The 23,241-nt window shown below is 44.5% G+C and overlaps 2 protein-coding genes across 2 annotated transcripts in view; both read right to left on the minus strand.

Moving 5' to 3' along the window:
• Nucleotides 1-2,580: 2,580 nt before the first annotated feature.
• Nucleotides 2,581-4,510, minus strand: LOC311367777 (bone morphogenetic protein 10-like; the record flags this gene model as incomplete). Its single annotated transcript, XM_084486595.1, has 2 exons — nucleotides 2,581-3,716; nucleotides 4,144-4,510. The coding sequence occupies 2 exons, from the start codon at nucleotides 4,508-4,510 to the stop codon at nucleotides 2,581-2,583; spliced, it is 1,503 nt and encodes a 500-aa protein (XP_084342721.1).
• A 2,741-nt stretch (nucleotides 4,511-7,251) lies between these two features.
• Nucleotides 7,252-23,241, minus strand: part of LOC311367555 (splicing regulator ARVCF-like) — a gene marked incomplete at both ends in the record, with an annotated part of 17,934 nt that continues 1,944 nt past the window's right edge. The window contains 14 exon segments of the mRNA XM_084486383.1: nucleotides 7,252-7,344; nucleotides 8,000-8,004; nucleotides 9,186-9,273; nucleotides 9,528-9,639; nucleotides 9,828-10,020; nucleotides 10,267-10,417; nucleotides 11,118-11,270; nucleotides 11,273-11,337; nucleotides 14,750-14,918; nucleotides 15,861-15,978; nucleotides 16,633-16,816; nucleotides 17,458-17,996; nucleotides 19,949-20,562; nucleotides 21,504-21,671. Coding sequence (XP_084342509.1) covers nucleotides 7,252-7,344; nucleotides 8,000-8,004; nucleotides 9,186-9,273; nucleotides 9,528-9,639; nucleotides 9,828-10,020; nucleotides 10,267-10,417; nucleotides 11,118-11,270; nucleotides 11,273-11,337; nucleotides 14,750-14,918; nucleotides 15,861-15,978; nucleotides 16,633-16,816; nucleotides 17,458-17,996; nucleotides 19,949-20,562; nucleotides 21,504-21,671 — 2,652 coding nt within the window.

Below are 23,241 nucleotides of genomic sequence, written 5' to 3' on the forward strand. Positions count from 1 at the left end.
GAAAACCACGGACATTACCTCTGTGTTTTAATACAGACACAACAGAGGAGCGTGTTGTGTCTAGTTGTGAGTTGACACTGACACACGTTTGGGAGATGGGAGACAGGATCATGGCTCTGCTTCAATGTTCAATGAATGACACGTTGCTACGTTTACTTGGACAATTGTATTTGATTGTGATCCTATAAAGGCCACCTGCTATAGTTAGAACAGACAATGCAACCATTTATTTGCTGTCCTTCTGTTTGGTGTCTAGGTAGGTAGGCAATGTCCCGATCCATGTTTATTTTGTCTGGTAGGCATCACCTATCTTTAGAGATTGCTGGCAAATGTAGTACTTTATTCCTACAGTAGTCCTACTGTAGCCTAACACATCCTACCAGGTGACGTCTGAGCATTGCTTTGACACTCATTGAAAAGGTTGGAAGATAGTGGATTCATTTATTCATTAACATGACAAAGTAGATCGAGATCTACGAAAACGAATACGAAATGATAGACATAAAATGAAACCATGATGCATTTTCAGATATTCTTTTTTAGAGTTTTTATTTGTTTCAATGTATTCTAAACCAAAGTCTATTTCCCCAGTGAACAAATATTGGGTTGTTTTCTCTTGTGGCAAGATTCAGCCTCAACTATTTCAGGCATCTCTTTCGTGCCAAAGTCCTGCTGTGAAACATGTTTCAGACCTTTTATATAAAGACTTCCCCTAGTGGTTCAAATATAATTAATAGAAATCGTCTCACCATTTCTCGCTCTCCTTTACATTGAGATGTACATCGAAAATCTTTAACATGCTTAATGAAATAAGTGATTCCAAATTGTCCTGTCTGGAATCAATCTTTCTTATCTAAAATGCTTCTAGAATGAATAAAGAAACCCATTGCCTTTAAAACACATAACAGCAGATGATCTTTGCAAAATACATTGGGATGCAGTCCCAAAAACGATTAGGATGGACTAATCAGAAGAAAATGAAATTCTAAACGTATCACAACTTTTTCCATGGCAGGAATCAGGTGAGAGATGAAGCAGATAAACAAGAGCAGATATATAACATCTAAAATATAAAACACACTGTCATTGTATTTTGATTATGAAAACATCGTAGTGCTAGTTTATTTTAGAAAAAATAGATGTATTAGGCTATGACATAATTCATGAGCCATAAACACTATTCTTTAAAACTTTTCAGAATTCAGAATATATAATAATAAGTACACACATTCATTGAACATTCATTAGAAACTATTTAAATGATTAAAATCATTGACAAATGTTGTGAATATATGTGATTTTTTTTGGCACATTCTTCCTGTACCACAACATAAAAAGTAAAGGGAAAACTAAGAATAAAAAATTTTGTAATGCTGAATTTAATTTAATTTAATATATATCTGTTATATTTTTATTTATTTATATAAAATAAATAAATATATTTTTTAGAAACCCTTTTTATATATTTCATATATTGCCTGCGTACCACCAAGTTAAACTGAGATATTCTATCCCCATTGGTTATCAATAAATAGAATATTCCATATGCAAATGCATATCAAACTAAAAGCCCAACTGTGGGATGACGGTTTCGTTATGTACACTTGGCATGAACAAATCTTGATACATGAAGAATCCCATGCAGTTCAAATGTTCCACAATGTTAATGTCCTTATCCACTTCCAACTGTTAACAGCAGAAGCCCAACCAGCGATAATATGACAGGTTTTTTGTTTTCCAGTTATCCAGTTGCCATGGTGTTGATATGGGGGGCCCTCAGTGCCCGTGCCCGGGTCAGTAAAAAGGAAGTGGGCGGAGTCAGACGATACAAACACGCTCGTTGGCTGGCTCTACCACATAAGACCGGCCGCTGGTGTTTGAGGCCCCATGTGACACCACCCTCTCCAGCCCCACTGTCCACTTGGGGGGGGGGCATCTCATCCTGAGTGATGGGCTACAGGACTGCAGGTTCTGACACCTCCTTATCGCCTAACATGGAGGGCGGGGAAGGGGAATGGGGGCGGGGGAGTGGGGGTGGAGTGAGGAGTGAGGAGTGAGAAGTGAGGCGCAGAGAGTGGATCGCGTGGCATGTGGCCCTAGGAGGTGAAGGGGGGGCTGGAGGCCGGGGTGGGTGGGTGGGGTTCGCCCGCTCAAGTCGTGGCCTGGTAGGGAGTCGTAGGTTTGTCCGGAAGCGAATGTACTCATGTGTGTCTGCAGAGCAGCTCTCTGTGCACTGCTCTGTGAAGGGATAAGAGACCCTAATGGGGGGCGTCCTAAACATCTATTTCAGCACAGAGCTTTATCCTCCATGCTGCATCTAACGTTTGCCTGCATTGTCTTACGAGCAGCCAGTCGTCATTTCGCGATGATCTGAAACAGAATAAAAAAGAAAATACTATTCTATACTACAATAATAATACTAATACTATTGATCTTAAGCTAGAAGCAGCAAATCTTTGGTATGTTTGTATATATATATATATATGTATACATAAAGTAAGCGCTGTTGAAGTTTGAGTAATGCTTTCTATTCTTTTTTTCATATTTTTTGGGGGGAAGGCGAAGGGTTTTCCACCAGAACTATCTGCATCCACACTCGGCCACCACCATCCCCTCGTACTTGTGGTTGAACGTGACCACACCGTTGTCGTGGTAGAGCAGGGGGATGGAGTCCAGCTTGGTGGGCACGCAGCAGGCGGCCGAGGCCCTCTGCGGGCGCCTGAGGCTCAGCAGGGTCTGCACCATGGCGTGCTTGGTGGGGGACACCTCGGAGGTCATGGGCATGGTGCACACGCCGTTGCACTCGTAGGCCTCATAGCCCAGCGGCTGGATCACCCACTGGTCCCAGCCGATGTCCTTGAAGTCCACGTAGAGCGGGGCGCGCTTGCAGGGCTCGGTTTTGGCGCTGCGGCGGACGCGGGACGGCGGGGCCGGCTGCTGCTGCTGCTGCTGGTGTTGCTGCTGGTGGTGGTAGTGTTCCTGCTGGTGGTAGTGTTGCTGCTGCTGGTGGTGGTCGGATTGGGATTTATCTGGGTGTTTTTGAGACGTGTGGCCCTTGTTTTCATCGACAGCCTCCCGGACGGTGTGCTGGTCCAGGTCGTCAGGAAGGAGATTCTCGTGTTCCGTCTCCTGGCTCGGGTCTTTCTCATCCTGTTTGCGATCGCTGGCCGGGTCGTCCGAGAACACAACGATCACCGCGTTAAGTTTGCCTTCCACATTCCGCTCGATGATGACGTCCTCTTTCTTCTCCTCCTCTTCTTCTTCTTCTTCTTCTGTCACCTCTGCTGCCATCCTGCCCTCTTCCTCCTCTTCTTCAGACCTCGGAGGTTTCTCGACGTGAACCTCCAGTCTGTGCGTCCCTGCGCACCCAGACGACAGCCACATGTTCACGGCATGAGTCAGGTCAAATGACATCCAGTTATGACCTTTGGCATGGATCCGCTTGGTGGCCAGTCGCTCCATCTCCGACACCATCCCCTGATCCCCTCTCCTTCTCTCTCCTGTGACCGCCTCTTTTGTTGAGAGGTCCTCCTCGTGAATTTTGTATACGGTCACCTTGCGGTCAATGGCCGCGTGTGTACTTGATATGGAGTGGCGCACGTCGGTGTAGAGTCGGAGCTCGGCTAATCTTACATGTTCGTGGTGGGGGACGGAGATGTTGAACAACAGGGGGTGTATCCGTGTACCTCCAGCTGTCACTCTGTAGGGGGAGGAGTCTGAAATTAAAAAAGGATATAGTGTTTTGGTCTAGTGATGTTTATTTCGGGCTATTTGCGTTGAAACGGTTGAATCCAAGTCTTGCTGGCATGTCATTGATTTAGTAGATTGTTTGGGTGGAATTATATTGATTGCAACCATCTCATTAGCATGGGAAATTAAAATGACATACTACATTAAAAGAAATACAGATGTTACTCAAATTTGCAAATCAATGCAATATTTTCTGCCCAAATTCCAAGACACGAGATACACAGATTGAATTTTCCAAATAAGAATATACGTTCTCTTCCAAGAATACAAAGCAATATGCATGTCACTTTGTTATTGAAAATTGTTATTATTCAATATTGCCACAACATTTCTACAACGAATCAACTCTCTGTTCCTTGAACAATTCGATTTAGACCAACAAAAAAGCTGTACCTTGATTTTTGAAACTCCGCACAATGCTGGCCGAGGGCACCGCACTGAAGTCGTTGGCAAACTGGTTATACAGCTCCAACATATAGTCTGCCGTCTCTTCACGGGCCACGCGGGGCCTTGTCCGGTGGGGCCCCTGCTCGGTGAGGTTCAGCGTGGACAGAAGCTGGGTGAGGAGGCCCTGGGCCTCTAGGTCATGGCTCCTCCACTGGAGAGGGCCCTTGTGACGATCTCTCCCCAGAGGTGACCTCCTGGGGTATTTCTCTGCAGAAATGACCGGGCTGCTTACGCCCAGGCCGTTGAACGCCTCTAACAGTACAACCCCCAGATGGCAGCCGTACCAGAGACAGTAGAACACAGAGAGAGTCATGGTTCAAGACGATCATAGGATTTGTTCCAAGGTTCGAGATCAGACGCCCAGAATGAGAATCTGGCGAGGTCCTCCAGAGAGGACACCTGTGAGCTTGTGACCCCTTCCCAGGGTAGTGGCGCTCTTCTTGAGGGACGGGCAGGTCGTGGTGGAGGGGTCTGGAGGAAAACAGCGTTGACCTTGTTAATCTTGTGATCGGGAGCGGAGTGCAGGGCTGTGTTTTCCAATGTGGCGTGCTGACATGTTTGGAGATGTCAACCAAGGCCCTGCCTCTCTATCTCTCTCTCTCTCTCTCTCTCTCTCTCTCTCTCTCTCTCTCTCTCTCTCTCTCTCTCTCTCTCTCTCTCTCTCTCTCTCAGGTACTTATGACTCCCCATGACTCTGCTTATCTTCTATATTTTTTTTCTATTCGCTCTACCATACTTGGAAAATGGAAAATGGAAAACGCGTTAAGCCATGGGTATCTGTGTAAAAATGTAAGGAGGAAGTGATAGAAATATCACCTAAATTAGCTTGATTAATAAAAATTAAATAGCACAATGGTAGAGTAATCAACCATTCATTTTTACCAATAGCACACCATTCAAACTGATTCTGATTGATGTGAGTCATTAGTAATTATTATTTTCTAATTGTATAGGATGAATCTTATGACTGAAATTTTGTGTGCTGCTTTTTCCTGTTAAAGAATGACTTATAACTCGTCTTAATGCGTCTTAATGTATCTCATAATACTACCACAAGAGGTCAGAGTTTCCCCAGTTTGTAAATCTCTGCTGCTATGATTTTGTTTCATTTTAAATAATTTGGTAACCATGTTTTACGAGCTATATGGCATTTGTTGAGCACCCTTTAAAAAGCACATTACAAAGTGTCCTAAAATAACTATAATCATCCCTAAAGTTTGTGATGTTGATTAATGCTTTTATTTTTTGACCTTTTACACATTTTTCTTTATTTATATCTTGGGATATATAAAATATACTTGATATTAATGGAGGCCTATGTATAATGAAAAGTAGCCCCGTCCCCCGATTTTGCAATTCTTGCAATTCTGTCTTGCACTGCAGATAGGCCTACACGAATACACAACAAAAAAAAGATGTCCACTCGACAAACATTTTCATACCTGTGCATTTTACATCTCACACGGGATGTTTTGTTCTGCGTCCTCGTTTGTAACGGACACTGGTGTTGTTGATGCTGCACATGTTAAATCCATCCCACACACACACAAGCGCTTACATCACTGCTTGCATAATTCGTGTGCATAATTCATCAAGTTGCAATTAATGCACTATGTTAAACAATACAGCTCTTAGAAATGACGACTCTCTCTCATCTAGGGTCATAACTGAGTACAGACGAGCTCTAAACGGCGGGACATGTCAAAGATTCATTAGCGGCAGACCGCTGACGGTAAATGCCAGTTAGTGAACACATCATCTAATGCACTCTTTCAGACGTGTCTCTCTAAGTGAGTGCATTTGGAAGGTAGGCCTAAATTAGAGACCCATCACGAATGGATTCGATAACCACATTGTTTGATTAATTGCAATTTAATAATCAATTTTGCAGTGTTTACGGTGGATTTTTCCAGTTGCCATTAAAGGGGAAATAACTTATTTCTGACCTTTAGAGGGCAATATAAGCCAGCTATTGTTGCATTGTTTACCTACTAATAGTGTAATGAAAAAATACAACAAATACATTTTGATTCCTACAGCTATTCTCCATTCGTCTCAGGTTGTTTTTGTAAACTTTCTGAAGTTCTGATAGGCTATTGATAATATTTGTTGATTGTTCTAAACCTTACTCTTGAGCTTCTAACTCTAAGCAACTAGTTGATAGCCAACTACCGAGAAAAAAAGAAATATAATTATTAATGAGAAATCATGGACTTTATTTTCATTTTCCATTCAGCATAGTATTGCAAAAGGACAACTGCAAAGCAAAAGTTAGTTCTGCCACTATTAAATGTAGGACGGCCTATTACAGTTAGCTAAATACACAGCTTCTTTGTTAACTGGATAACAACATCCACAACTATTAATAAATATGAGTATAACAATAAATATTACAATAGAAAAACCTTCATTTAGAATATTAACAATCTTTTATTACACATGTACAATCCCATTGTCCTGTCATTAAAGAGGTGTTTTAACAAATAAACTAGGTTATGAATAATTATCAGAATTACAAGTAATTTGGAGTCACCAGTGTCTATCACTAAATGCTTATTATTTTATGACTGAAAAATATTGAAAATATTTGAATTTATAGTTTCCTCAATAATTTAATCAGAGGGATTTATAACTTTACTAAATTACCCATAGTTTAACTGCTACTATATTAACTATAGAGTCCTCTCTTCATTATTTGTAATAAAATGTACATAGTATATATCATTTCAGGTGGGATTCAATTTTGAGCCTCAAACCTGCACTATGTACATTTTGTATGTACTATGTACGATCTCTAAAACTATTCATAGAGAAAGATTCCCTGGATGGATTGACTCATTAATAACTGTGTTTTATTCCACTGAAACTTTCTAGTTCAGATACTTTTTTAATAGCTGCAGTAGAAAAGTTACATAGTGCAGGTTTATTGTTCCCTGCACACCTCATTTCAGATTACGAGTCTTTCAGTGTTTCCATCTGGAAATGTTTGATCAACCCGGCAAAAATCCATATAATACCAGTAAAAAAAAGGTCTGCTTGTTTCTGCTGTTAACTTCAGACCCAGGAGTCGAGTGGTGGAGGTTTGCTGTCCACCAGTCCTACCGCAGGCCGCCCCGTGCGTATGAAATGTTTTCTCTCAGCAATAGCCTATAAGAACAAAATAAAGTCATATATAATTTATACAGCCAATATATATATCCATATATAACTTGAATAGCTTATATACAAAAATATGTAGCCATATATAACTTAATCCCTGTATACAAACATATAAAGATATATATAAATTATATTGACTATATAAGGACATATATGGCCTAAATTACTTATATCGCCTATATAAGAACATATACTGCCATATACAACACATATAGCCATGCCCATATATAAAGCATATAGCCTTTTATATTAACATACATAAGCACAGTATTGATATTCACCACCAAGAATCACATGTTAGTTTTCACCCGCTCCATAATTTTTAATAAGAGAGTCATAGACCTAGTTCTTCTTTGGTTCTGACCCGTGTTCACATACTGCATAGCAAGTGGGTTACTTCTGCTATTTTTAGGGGGAAAAGCAAATACCTGTTGAGGCTCTCTCTCCATGATGGCCGCTTTTGCATCGCCCGTCCTGTCGCTTTGCTCTAATGTGGTGTACCCATCTGAGAGTGAAAATAATATCATATCAAAGATGTTAAGGAAAGGAACATCAAATAATAACAATATAGTGATATATATCCTTAATCTCAGATATAGCAATTCCACTATGTTTGAGCAGAACTTCTGGGGGTAGACGGCACAGAACCTGTGACGGAAACCAGACACGGAAAGGGGTGGAGTCACACTTAGTTTCCTGTTTCATTACAGATATTCAATCAAAGAAAATAAATTAATCCGAGTGAATGCCCATTTAAGAAGGGGATTCGTTCATCAATAACAGTTCCCTTACAGATCCCCGCTTCCAGCATTATGATTGGTAGAATCAAATAGTAAGCAAAGGAAAGTAAAACACTGTGTTCGCCAAGATTTGACATCGTCTGCTATCAGACTTACAGTAATCTGATGCCATATTTGTGAGACCAATTTCGGCCCAAAACCCATTTGTGCAGTAAAAGCCAGGTCAGGATAAATTATAATGAATCAAGGCTGCATATGATCTTTAATAAGGTCAGCTTCACTCGAGACTTGTGGAATCATTCGCATGGTGTAATTTAAAAAGGTCCCCGAATGCACAGGCTTTTAAACCCCTAAAAGACATTAGCTCTGTAATTCTGTAAGAGTTACTCTGTTACAAATGCATTTTATGAGGAATTATATATTTTATTGAACAATATATATGAATCCCTGATGTTGCTATTAATTAGGTCATTAGGATATTGCTTAACCATATGAGCCAATATGTTTCTAAGATTCATGTCCGCTCGATTTTTCAACATTTTTTTGTCGTTTATTTGGTAACATATTACCATTAAAGCAGTGTGTTGAGTGGAGACCAAACCATATAACGTTTCAATATAAAATAGATCTATTATAATATGGCACTACTGGTCTGCTCGCAATTTGACAAATACTTCTCCAAATTCAATGCAGCACCGTAAAATCACTCGATGACAAATGGGTGATGTCACAAATCATCACGTGTTCCCATCACCCTCTTACAAGAAAGAAGGAAATGGCTCCAAGTAGGGGGACGGATTGGATTTAGAAGATCTCCCTTCTCTGAATACTAAAATATAACGATGACATATGAGTCATCTTAGATGGGGCCCCCGGGAGAGCTAATTTGAACTCGCTGACGGGGAAAACACGTCACGAAAAACTTCTGGTGGAGGGAACGGGTTCTCAGCATACGGCTTCATCTCCGGAAGGTTTCATAACAATCAGACACTTAAATAAGACCAGACACTTAAATAAATACGACGGCCAAAGCCTATAGAGTGGTACGGAGGTCACGCTGATGAGTCATGCCACAGGCTGTGTCCGTACCTGTGTTCTTCTCCATGAGAGGCAGGGTGATCTCATCATTGCTTTGCTTTCCACCCTTCGACTTTTTGGAGGAACCGGAGCTAACAGGCTTTTTAAATGAAAAACCGGAATGTCAAAATAGGAAATCACCAATACGGCTTCATGTAGTATAAAACAGTGTTTGGATTTAGGTTCACACTTCTGACTTATTTGGTTGTAAAATAATTTGCTTTAACTAACCCAGTACAGATACAATGCAACAAGGCCAACTACAGTCTACAAATGGACTCAAAAGGGTCAACAGAGTTCTGTGGGAGATTTCATTGATCTCAGGTCGATGTGGATTAAATAACTCATTATTACCTTGAAGAGGCTCTTCTTCCAGCCGGCCTTGTACAGGTTGGGCCTCAGGTCCTTGTACGACCATATTGTCTGGAGGACATGAGCAGCGGCTTTGATCTCGCGTGACGATTGGCTGACAAACAGAAAACCAACAATAAACAAAAAAGACCCCAATACGAGCGGAAACGCTTGCAACTAAAAACAATAGAACATCACATGAAAACGCAACTTGTGAATGGTGTCGTTTTCCTATCGTATATAACCTTCAACGACCATATGTTAGACACACCATCGAAAAAAAACACATGCACACACACACACCTGGTCTTGTTGATGGCCACCAGCTTGTGAATAGCCTGTCCTTGAATGAGGGCGCGGGCGTTGTCCTGGTTGTCGGTGATGATCTCGTGGATGGTGTTCAGGATGGACACCACCGTGTCTCCCTCAAGGTTCTTGGCCGGGTGCTGCTGGCCACAGGGAAGGTTCCCCACCAGGTCCCTAATGGCATAGTTCCCTGCAGGAGGACACAGGACAAACGATTGGGTGTGTGTGAGTGGGTTTTCTGGTGTGAATTGAGTGTGTGTATGTGTGTGTGTGTGTGTGTGTGTGTGTGTGTGTGTGTGTGTGTGTGCATTTGAGTGTATGACACTGACTGAACTATTGTCCGTGTATGTGTGATGGACCGTGTGCATCTGTTCATGTGCTTTCACGCCTGCAAGTATGAGTGTGTGTGTGTGTGTGTGTGTGTGTGTGTGTGTACCTATGATGTCCTTATTCCGTCTATCTATGGCAAGGTTGCGAAGAGCAATAGACACGGCTCGTAGGACTTTGTCGGCGTCTGCTCGCAGCAGGTCCACCAGGATAGGAAGTCCTTTCTCCTTCCTCACTGTAGCGCGGATGTAGCTGGACCACTGGGAATACACACACACACACACACACTACTTAGTATATGTACCGAGCTGCAGTCAAATACCTTGTTTCACGTATAAGGAACTTCTATGTGTCCGGGAATTTGAGGAGTTAGTAAAGTTATCCTCAAAGTATATTAGAATGCATAATGGGCAATGCATTCATGCACACAAAACACATACAGTACTTACAAAATGACACGCACAGGCACACACACAGACACACTGCAGTCCGCACACACAGACACACACACACACACACACACACACACACTGCAGTGTCCAGACACACAGCAGTCCACACACATACATACTACACCCATCCCCTGTGTGTGTGTGTGTGTGTGTGTGTGTGTGTGTGTGTGTGTGTGTGTGTGTGTGTGTGCGTGCGTGTGTCTGTCTGTGTGCGTGTGTGCGTGCGTGTGTCTGTCTGTGTGCATGCGTGTGTGCGTATGTGTGTGTGTGTGTGTGTGTGTGTGTGTGTGTGTGTGTGTGTGTGTGTGTGTTTCTGTGTGTGTGTGCCTGTGTGTGTGTGTGTGTGTGTGTGTGTGTGTGTGCCTGTGTGTGTGTGTGTGTGTGTGCCTGTGTGTGCCTGTGTGCGTATGTGTGTGTGTGTGTGTGTGTGTGCCTGTGTGTATGCCTGTGTGTGTGTGTGTGTGTGTGTGTGTGCCTGTGTGTGTGTGTGTGTGTGTAGTCCACTCACAGCCCAGTGTCCCGCGGAGAGGTTCTGCAGGGCGCCGGCGGCGGCCTCCAAGGTGTTGTGGTTCTGACTGCAGGTCAGCAGGGACAGGTAGAGCCTCACCACCTCCGGCTGGTAGAGCAACTCCAGACCTGCAGGCCACACAGCGGGAGGCGGGTGAGACCCAGGTAGAGAGACATAGAGACACAGAGAGAGGGAGAGAGGAGAGGAGAGTCATAAGTACCTGAGAGAGAGCGAGAGAGAGAGAGAGAGAGAGAGAGAGAGAGAGAGAGACAGAGACAGAGACAGAGACAGAGACAGAGAGAGAGAGTGCCAATCCTCATGCTATGTACCTGTCTATAATGTTCCATGTATATAATATATTGTACACAATTATATATAATTAATATATTGTTGGCATGTTGCTGATATAGTTTACATAAACCTGCTTGTCAATGCACAAACATACATACATATGTACATACATACTTACATACCAATATCATTTATATATACAGGGATGTATTATGTATGTGCAGTGGTCTGTTCTCTGTGTGCCCTCCAACCAATCCAGCAGGAGCATTGCATGTCATTGTAGTTGTCTGCATCATGGAGGAAACCTTTATAAAGCATGACAGGATTCTGTCCACCAGGCGTGTTTTTAGTATCCGCTTGCTTCGGTGGCTGTTCTGAATGTAAAGTCAGCCAAAAGTACTCACCACCGCTAAAAAAACACTTTCTGGTAGCTGTGTGGTGTGTGTGTGTGTGTGTATATATACACACACATACATAATGGAACATAAACTGTTTCAGACAAGCCAAACATTGAGGTTGTTGAATATTGATGAGCGCGGTGGAACATTTTTAGCTACAGATTTGCCGTTTTGCATTTAAAACAATGTACCTTAACTTTGGGACTACAGCCTGCATACAAAATGGAGATTCAATTAATTTACATTAATTTGATATGCAACTATTGCGTCTATTAACAAATAGACTTTCTAGGGCGGAGCAAATTGGTACTGGCTTAATCAAAGAGCAATTGCCTGTGGTAAATACTACGGGAGTGTGTAATATAGAGTGAAAATACCTGGTTTAAAAAACAACAACTATCTAAGGATAAGAACAAGTAAAGAATAATGCAAGCCTGGAGCTGTTTTTAACCCTTTTAAAAGGGATTTTTTTACCACTTTATAATTATACACATATACACACGGCAAGGAAATCTGTCATAAACCGACATTGCTTATATTTTCATCACATGCTTGAAGCCTTTCAATTATGGAGCAACTTTAATTAAAGTAAGTAGTGTTTAGAGGTTATATAACTATGACCGAGTGGTTAATTTTAATTAATTCTCCTTCCAAGGCTGTAAAGCGATGTCCTCTGCCTCTCTAAGCTCCTGTTTTGGTTCGGCCTATCAAAGTCGTACATGTCCTACTGACCCGGAGGCAATGCAACTACACCCTAATAGCAATGCAACTACACCCTAATAGCAATGTAACTACACCCTAATAGCAATGCAACTACACCCTAATAGCAATGTAACTACACCCTAATAGCAATGCAACTACACCCTAATAGCAATGCAACTACACACTAATAGCAATGCAACTACACCCTAATAGCAATGTAACTACACCCTAATAGCAATGTAACTACACCCTAATAGGAATGCAACTACACTCTAAGGCCCTGTCCACACTAACCCGGGTAAATATAAAAACGCACATTCGCATTGAAAATGATCTCCGTCCACACTATCGTTTTCATATCGTTTACGGAATGTTTTGCATCCATGTTCTACACTGAAATGATTTTGATAAACAGTTGTCGTCATGGTAACGTGACTCCGCCACGCCTCTCTGTTTAGATTACAGGCGCGCGATCAGCTGATAGTTGCAGTTGATCAGCTGGCTTATCATTTTCACTCACAAGCAAAAATATGTCTCAAACCAAAAGCACAAAGGCAAGTTTTTTTTTTTTTTTTTAACGCCACTCCAAGTAGTTTGAACTGGTGTCTTTGCGTTTTTTTTTCCCATTGCTTAAGCACAGCAAGTACAGCACTCGCCTTCGGTGTTGGAGTGACGAATATGTATGACACAGTATGCCCAGTTGTAACTGAAGATACATAAGTACATTGCTCAGATAAATCATCATTTCCATTTCACATGCCATTTTTGTTTAGATGAGCGTCTCTGTCTCGAGCGCAAGCGTGTGGCAGCGTCATGGCAACTGAACGTCATCGTCTCTGAAAGCCTTCGTCTACCCTGACCACACGACAATGCAAACCCAGAGTTTTCACATTTATCCACCTCAGTGATCGTTTTTGAAACGATTTTACCAGGGCATTGTGGGTAGACTGAACCAGAGGCTCAAAGGAGCAGACCCATAATTAGCGTTATGAGCGACACTCGTGTTCGTCCAACAATGTCACCTTAGCGAAAAGGGTGTATATCGCAGAAGCGAACCTGTTGAAACCTACTGGAACGACTTCCACCATTAGGGTACTCATGCGGCCGAGCCTGGCAATAGGGTCATTTTAGGGGGGTAGTAGGGCTAGGAAACTGGGACTCATAACACCGAAAGGTACTGGGTTCGATCCCCAATGTCCGCCGCCTATAGAGCAAGATTGGCTCACCGCTACCTGCTCCCTAATACACCTACAGTACGTCGTGATGGTATGCTGTCACTGTGGATAAAAGCCTCTGCAAAATGACTGGATGGAATAGAATGGTACAAGTATAGGGGCTTCAGAGGTGTAAGAAAATGACTTGGGGGTCAAAGAGGATAATTTTATAGGTTTTAGGAGTATAGGTTTATAAGACATTATGGACAGGGGGGACAGTCACATGGAGCATCACTTCAACATTGTTTTGTTGGGCCTGGAATCCGCCTCATTTATCACAGCATTCTCTACAGCAGAGTTCAACAGGAGTTCATCTCTCTCCACAGGGTGGAGAGGGTGGAATAAATAGAAGGGTGCAAACTAAATGAAACATAACTTCAAGATGATATAGCGCCATGGCACACAAGGTAAAGACATTTTTTTATTTGGTAATTAGAATTTGAATTGATTTTTCTCTAATGGTTGGTTTGTTGGTGTTATTTCAACACAATTCTTCATGAATGAATAATTACATGGTAAACCAGCAATAGTGAACTCACTGGATTGCCATCGATTTTAAACCATAGATACGATCAATGCATATTTGTATATGTTACAAGCCTGACAGAAGTGCTATGTTAAGCAAACAACTTATTCTTTCAGTGCTGTTACAGTTCCCAATTAGTTAATTAATACCGCTTCATAGCGATACCTGTGGAGGATTTAATGACTCGAGATTGATTAGCCTCCATGAAAATTTAATTCAGAGAGGGAGGCAGTTCATTTGGATACACTTTAGATTAGCTTTGCACATGGCGATTTTTTAATCCATACATTCGATTTGGTTAAATGCCATACGAATGCGGTTAGAGACGTATAAATACGATTTCAGCCGTAGAAAAAACAAAAAATAAACGTATAGTATAAAAAAAAAATCCTCCTATCAAGAGAAACATCTTCAGTCCCAAAAACAAAAACAAACAAACAAACAGCAGCTGCAGATAGCCTAACGTTAGCCCCAGCGTGGCTATGTTGCGTCGCTACCGACCTTTGGCTCTTTTCCCGCTCAAACTGTCGGCCTCCTGCTTCTTCTTCTGCTGCCCTCCTGGGCGGGACAACAGGTGGAGGTGGGGCTCCTGGAAGCGCTCCGCCCCCGGCACCTCCTTGTGAACGTGATAGGACAGGTTCCGCAGGATGCACACACAGTTTTCTACGGACTACAGTAAAGGGGACACAAATAAAATAAACAAATACAAGATGGGGAAATGACTTAAGGCACAGGGCCAAATTTAGGATTGTGCAGCTTGCAGTTTGATTATTTTTGGAGCACTATTTGTATATGATCTTGTGTGTGTGTGTGTGTGTGCGTGTGTGCGTGTGTGCGTGTGTGCGTGTGTGTGTGTGTGTGTGTGTGTGTGTGTGTGCGTGTGTGTGTGTGTGTGCGTGAGTGCGTGAGTGCGTGCTTGCGTGTGTGTGTGTGTGTATGTGTGAGAGCCTGCCTGTGTCTATGAGACAATTACAAGAGTACAAAACCTACTGTACTTCTAAAAATAAGCCGAAAATATAAACAGAACATGCTGTAGGCAACCATTAAAGTAAAAAGCAACCCAAATAACAACAAACAACATAATAGCTCAAAAGCACAATACAAAACATCCCACAAAATAATCCCAATACAACAGCACTATGTACTACGTACAACAAATGTAAACTACTTTTACAACAAGTGTAAACTACTTTTACAACGCATGTAAATACTTTTACACAGAATGTAAACTACTTTTACAATCCTACGAAGCAGCTGCAGTCTGCAATTGTAGAGCCGTCACAATCCTGTGCTACTACACTGCTGCTACACCGTGGCATCAGTCGCTCTGTTCTACTTCCATCAGTGTCCATGCCGTACGAATCCTCCAAGACGACAGTATTTGTATTAAACAACAAACCCCATAGACGGATCCATCAATCGCCAACGTGCATAATGCATATCACGCAACCCAATGAGTTACATCCCCGGTGAGGTCCCACTCTATGTCTCCGGTTCTACCCAAGCCTAGTCACGGCTCGTCATTAAAAAGTCCTTCCAGTGTGGAGCTTATTAGTGGGTGGGGGGCCGGGGGGGGCCTGGGGAGCTGAACAGGCTGAACCCGGGTTCTGACCTTGTTGTCTGTCTCGCCGTTGACCACGGCCGAGTGCAGCGCGTGGAGCAGCGCATCCACCAGGCCCTCGCACTCCCGCAGCCGCTGCCGCGCCTCCGCCCCGTCAGAACTCACGTTTCTATGGAAACAGCAGCGTCAGCCATGCGTTTTTTTCCCCTTAGCTCACTTTTTTTCCGCCGCATCGTCGTCGGTGTGTGTGTTTATTGGGGTTGAATTCATCGTTTTTTTTATGTTCTAAAAATGTTCCGGAGGGGGAATAGGACTTGGGTCTGGAACATTGTGTTTGGAGGGTGCTGTGGAAAAAGTTTATTATATGATAGGGATTATTATAATGATCATATGATTATATTATTACACAATTATTATCAGTATGTACAAGTACTAGCAGACAGAGCAGTAACAGTAATAGTTATCGTAGTGGTCATATAATTATCATCATCATCAACAACAGCATCATCATCATCGCCAACATCATCACCATCACCCTCATCATCACCACCATCATCATCCTCATCATCCTCATCATCATCACCACCATCATCATCCTCATCATCCTCATCATCATCACCACCATCATCCTCATCATCATCATCACCATCATCCTCATCATCCTCATCCTCACCACCATCATCCTCATCATCATCTTCATCCTCATCACCATCATCATCATCCTCATTATCATCATCATCTTCATTATCATCATCATCCTCATCATCATCATCATCAGCATCATCTTGTAAAAGGCAGCGCTAGCTCCAGTAGCGGGCCGTACCTCAGGCACCCCGAGGTGTTCCTGAACACGGTGGTCCACTGGGTCTCGGCGGGGGCCAACGTCCCGCCCGGGTCCCTCCTCCAGCCCGACTGCGGGATGATGACCTCATCAGTGAGCGTCTGCAGGCCGTTGTTGATGACGGCCATCTTCAACGGCTCATGTGAAGAGAGGTTCCACAAAGTCCCTGCATTAACCAAAAGGCATGGCAAGGTGTAGAGGGGTTACCACGGTCAGATACGTGACTATTATAATCACACTGTTTGACCGGGATCATTGACCGGGATCGTCCTTCAACAAACCACCGTTCCGTCCCCATAGCGACGACACCGTCGTCGCTATGGGGGCAGAGCGCTCGCTTGTTGAAGGACAATCCTGCTCTGGGCGGTCAAAGCATCATAACCATCTCTCCTGGCTCAACTAAAACATCAGAATTTCTTCCTTGTACTGATTCAACGATTTGATCCAACTGACTGCTATTGTCACTTAAAAGTTAAACGATTGTGTTTGACCCCCCCTAACTAAAATGTTGTGGATTCAAACCCCAACCTCTTCATTCTATCTCTACACATCCTCGAGCCAGAACCCTAAACCCTACCTGCCTCTGAACTACACCGGCCGTTGTCAAGTGGTGAATGGAGCAACGGTAAACGTTCCCTAAATGTTAACGGCTATCCCATTTGGCAATGGCAAACGCAAAATCAATCGCTTCTTTTTACTGCACAGGAAACCCCGGGCCAGAATCAGCTCTGCCACAGGCAGACACTCAATAACAAGGTCTCCCCACGCCCTCGCCTCTCCACCCCCCCGCCCCCCCCTCCTCGGTACCTGTGACCAGCTCGCGGACCTCCATGTTGCTGGACTTCCTCAGCAGCCGCACCAGCGCCGGGATGCCGTCGCAGATCTTGATGGCCACCTTGTTGTTGTGGTCCCGGCCGTAGGAGATGTTGCGCAGGGCGCCGCACGCCTTCTGGTGCACCTCGGCCCGCGGGTGGTCCAGCAGCTCCACCAGCAGCGGGACGCCCCTCAGCTGCCGGACCTCCTGCTTGATGCGGTCGTTCTCGTAGCACAGGTGCTGCAGGTAGGCGGCAGCGTTGGACTTGACGGGGTCCATGGGGTGGCCCAGCATGGAGATGACCTCGTGGAGGTTGGGGTCCCGCCAGCAGGGGTCCCGCCGGGCGCCGTCCAGGCTTATCATGCTGCTGCGCTTGTTGTTGTTGTTGCCGCCGCCGCTGTGGGGCAGCTGGAGGGTCTGGGCCCGGGACATGGTGGGGTAGAAGGGGGGAGGCTGCACGGCGGCGGCGGCGGCGGAGGGGGGAGGGGTGGCGTCCTGCTGGACGGGCATGATGCCGTCTTCGTAGCCGCCCCTGGAGGAGGAAACGACGGAGCACTTCTGTTTTTGTTTAGGTACATTAAGACCTAAAATATGATGATGTGACTACCGGGCTTCGCTGGAAATGCTGTGTCGCAGAGCAACCAGCGCCTCATCAGATCATCGGTATTGTTCTCCACAGAGAAGCGACACAAAGCGTTTCTTTTGTTTCAACAGTAACAATCAATGTGTAGAGGATGATGTCATCCCTTGACATCATCACAATGAGTGAAAGTGGTGAGTTTGAGAATTGAAGCGTGGTCATTTTTGTTTTTTTGGACGGAGCTGTCAGACACAGTGTGTCCTGCGTCTGCGTGGAGAAGCTTCCGTGAGTTATGACGGCGGCGGAACATTTCCCAGCCAATTAAAAAGTGGACAGGAAAGTCGTTAGACGCTGATGGAATGGAGCAAAAGTTGTGCGAATGTTTCTTTCTAAAATTTGGAACAGTCACCACCACAAATGGTGGTTCAATGCTGGGGTCAGGGTCTGTGTCATGGATACTTTACTGCATCCTCGTCACATTCGGGTTGTGTTATGAACTGTGTGTTGTGTTACGTTGTGTACTGTGCGTGTGCTTGTGTGTGTCTCTGTGTTTGGTGTGTGTGTGTGTGTGTGTGTGTGTTGAAGCCGAGGGGGAGGAGATTGACACAAAAAAACAGCCAGACAATTTTCAATCAAATCCTAAATAGCGGTAATTCAAACTGTTTCAGTGGTATTATGGGATGTTACCCTGGGCTGTGCCTGAGACGGTGGGGTATTATTTTCTGGGGCATTAGGAATAACCGTGCAGCGTGCGGTGGTAGGCAGTCACAGGTAGAAGCTTGTGCTTTATCGACGTTGCAGCAGTGTGCCATCGCTGATTGATTCCATGTGCCTGTGAAGCCCCGGCCCATCTGTTCACTCAGAGACACGGGGCTGACTCAGCTATTAGACACAACAGAGGATACACTTGTCTGTCTGGAGGGGGTGGGGGGGGGGGGGCCTTATTTCTGGAGTGATGTGGATGTTTTTGGTGGGCTTTCAGGAACTGTTTGGCATTCATGAAGCCTAGCTATCAGGTTTCAGGTTGTGTAATTAGCTTGTCATTATCAGCTATTTCTGTATATATATATATATATATATATATATATATAGTCGTATTAACATACTTTGTTTTCATATGCTATTTTCATAGAAGAAAACAATGATGAATGGACTCTGGAAAAGCTCAAAGTAGCCTCAGTCAAAGCTCAAAGTCAATGGTGAAAAGCCGCCAGTCCAAAAGCCATTAAGTATCCCTTGTTCCCCAGACTATACAGAGACTTTTATGGTAAAGGTGCTGAATGTAAGATTTGAGAGTTTTGAAAGAGCAGAAGAGAGCAGGTTTTTGAGACTTGAACTCTCTCCGCCATTGAGAAGTGCAATCAGGCAAGATGCATTCACGGAACAAATCAGTGAAGAGATGCCCTGATTGGTCAGTAACAAGCCGGAGCGGTCAAATGTCTAAACTGTAAATACAGATGCTGTCGCAGTCTCCTCGAGACATTCAGATATTCTCACAGCACATTGCACTGACTAATAGCTGAAGGGTGGCTCGTTCATATTTAACTAATTACTGAAATAGCTGTTAAACCTTACCTACAGCATCTTTAATCAAAGAGCTAATTTTATTCTTCAACAGAGCAGTCACTCACTTCTGCCCCTAGTAAGTTAACAATTTACAAGACATTTTACAACACTTCCGGCAAAACCTGCTTGGTAGGCCTATAATTCAACTGGAAGAAAACGGCAGCAGCAAGTACTCAAATAAAGTGATGGATATTCCTCCAGTCGCCATGGTTACCACAGGAGCTCCAACAGCGTGTGTGTGCGTGCGTGTGTGTGCGCGTGCGTGCGTGCGCGTGCGTGCACGTACGTGTGTGCGTGCGCGTGCGTGCGTGTGCGTGTGTGTCGGGGGCCACAATTACCTGGTTCTGGACGGTTCCCTCAGAAGCTCCATTGTTGTGATGGGCCTGAAAGGGTAGTTTCCTCCCAGGGTTTGATACCCGGTGGCCGGTGGGTGGTCCGCCTTCACCTCCCTGTTCTCCTCTGCCCGCTGCTCCCCGAGCACCTCGCCCTCAGGCTGGCTCCGCAGGCCCACATCCCGGGGGAACGGTAAGGTGAAGTGACCCCCGGCCTGGTAGTTCCTGGAGGGCCAGTAGCCATGGAGGCTTCCCCGCGTCAGACTCCCGTAGACGCCCGCCGACAGATCCCCCCCGAGACCCTTGAAGCTGTCGTTGGTCGAGGGCAGGTTGAAGACGCTGCCGCTCTGGGTGTCCGCGGCGGCGGCCAGCTGGATCTCGCCGGGCCACGGGAGCATGGAGACGGAGGCGGCAGGGGCGCCGGTTCTGGTGCTGGCGATGGCGGTACCAGGGGGGAGGGTGAACAGGGTGTGGGGCATCTGACTGGGGGCGTCGGGGGGAGCATCGGGTCCCAGGGGAGTGAGCGTGCCGCTGTTGTCGGGCGTGGTGGGGCTCAAAAGTGGAGCGGAGGATTCGGGAGTTTCCACCGACTCGCCTTCCTGTTCGACGACGTTGGGGTCCTGAACAAATCACACAAGGTTCGCTGACAGCATCAGAGCTGGCCGTTGTTTTAAATGAAACAATCAAGCTGTCGTCTCTCAGTTGTCGCTGCAGACATCCGTCTAACCGTGGCAGAAAGTATCAGGGCTCAAAAGAAAAGACTGATCATTCTCCTGAATTTCCATCATTAAAAGTGTAAACCCTCGCCCGACTAGCCGTGATCCATCACTCGCTTTCTAGCACATTCCTGGCTGTGTACGCCAACATTAAATAATACATTGTCCTTGCCTGCCGACGAATAATGAGTTTCCCCCGTTGGAAATGAGTTTATATTGGACTGTGATGAAACAAGATGAGCTCCAGCCACTGTTGAGAGGTGGAGTAAATTGCGGGAAATTTAATAGCCCGGTTGAATGGATTTACATTTTAACTCTTGGTGTGAATTGATTTGTTAAAGCACATAAATTAATTATAAATAGTGTGCCGCTAAAGTAGATTGTTTACATACAGAACCACATGCATGCACGTATACAGATGTAATGTGCATAGGCCTGTATATGATCTGACATCATAGTCTTCTTATGACAATCTAGTTTCTGATTTGATTTATTTTTCAGTCCATCTCCTTGAATCACACTCACACACACACACACACACACACACACACACACACACACAATGCAGACATTCCTCTACACACAGCTGCGCACACATAGGCGGAAACCTCTACACACAGCTACACACACACACAGCTACACACACAAGCAGCCACATCTCAACACATCCCCTCACACACCACGCAAAACACAGCAGGAACGCATACACACACGCACACTGATACCCACTGATAAACACACACAGACACACATACATACATACAATACACATAGTTAGAGCAGTCCGAGCCAGCAGTGTTATTTTTTTCCATAAAGGCTTCATATAATCTATTCAAATGACCCACCTCTGAGTCTGTCTGCTGTGGAGTGTCATTCTCAGCTGAGCTGTCGTTGGTGACCGTCACCATGGAGGTGTTGGAGGTGGGCGTGTCCAGCTCTTCATTGGCTGTCGGGTGATCGAGGTCCTTAGCCTCCAGCAAGGTGAGCTGTGGTGGACCCTCGGAGCTCTGCTCCTACACACACACACACACACACACACACACACACACACACACACACACACACACACACAGAATATACACACACACACACACACACACACACACAGAATACACACCCACACACACACACACACACACACAGAATACACACAGACATGAACACACACACACACACACACACACACACACAGGTATGCACAGACAGACATGAACACACACACACACACACACACACACACACACACACACACACACACATACATACATACACACACAGCATACACACACATTCACAGACAAGGCACACACACATTCACATACAAACACATACATACACATACACACACACACACACACACACACACACACACACACAACCACCCACACACACACACACACACACACACACACACACACAGAAAAGAGAACAATACAGAGAAATGAAGTGGAGCCATGACGGGAATTGAACTGTCAACCCTTCGCGTTTGAGGGACAAGGTGGCTCGGGAAGAGACGATCACGTTGTGTACAGCACCACCCCCCCCCTCCCCCCCACCATTCATCCACGAGGGGAACGAGGCGAGAACGAGACGCGTAAACACAGTGATCCCCGCCGCCGCAGCCCGGCACATTATAGAAGCATTAGCATCTGTGAGTCATGCTTTCATCCACACGTCACTCTGACAGAGCTCCTGCGTGGACGATGTCATTACTCCCAGGGTTATGCTGTGTCTATTGATGGTCTATTACTGCTCTTTTGGATCGCTTCCCCTATAGGTGCTATTGGTGTTATTGGTGCATTTGTGTTATCTATTCTTCTATTCTTATTCATTGTGCGTCAGATTATTCGGTATGATTTGTTGATTCTGAATGATATTTGTAGTGTGGTGCGATATTGATTGATTTTGAAACTCCAGCATTTCAAAGGACACCCTAAAACAGTGCAGAGGCAGGAGCAGTCAGCTTGAAAGAGATATTCTCACAGAGTATTTCACTCACTAATAGCTAAAGAATGGCTCGGCCGCTTCTAACAAAATACACTCAAATAACAGCTATGAAATTTGAACTACTGCACCTCCGACAAATGGGCTTGATTTTGCACTTCAACATAGCAATCAATTACGCCTACTAAAGTAAACCATGTTCTGTTAGCCCTCCACACATAATACTGCGCCGGCAACAAATAAAGAAAAAAATAATAATCCTTTTTTTAATAATTTCAATAATTTTTTAATATTGATTTAATTTGAGACTGGACAACTCAAAGTACAACCAAGCCATTAAAGCTGCAGTGGGTAAGATTTATATGTTTTGTGTGTGAGAGAACAGGAAAGAGTGGAAGAGAGCCAAATGTTTAAACCAAAGAAACTCCCTCTCTGCTCCCTCACTTCCTGCGTTTCCCGGCATTGAGAAGCCTGGCATTTCCCACACATCTGATTGACAGGCAAGATGGATTCCCTGAACCAATCCGGTAAGAGATGTCCTGATTGGTCAGAAAGGAGCCGGGAGCGGTCTTAAATCGAAATTGTCTCATGGTAGGCGCAGTCAACTTGAAGACAGATGGTCTCACAGTGCATTTCACT

The sequence above is a fragment of the Micromesistius poutassou genome (genome assembly GCF_964030765.1).
Source record: "Micromesistius poutassou genome assembly, chromosome: 22".
NCBI lineage: Eukaryota > Metazoa > Chordata > Actinopteri > Gadiformes > Gadidae > Micromesistius > Micromesistius poutassou.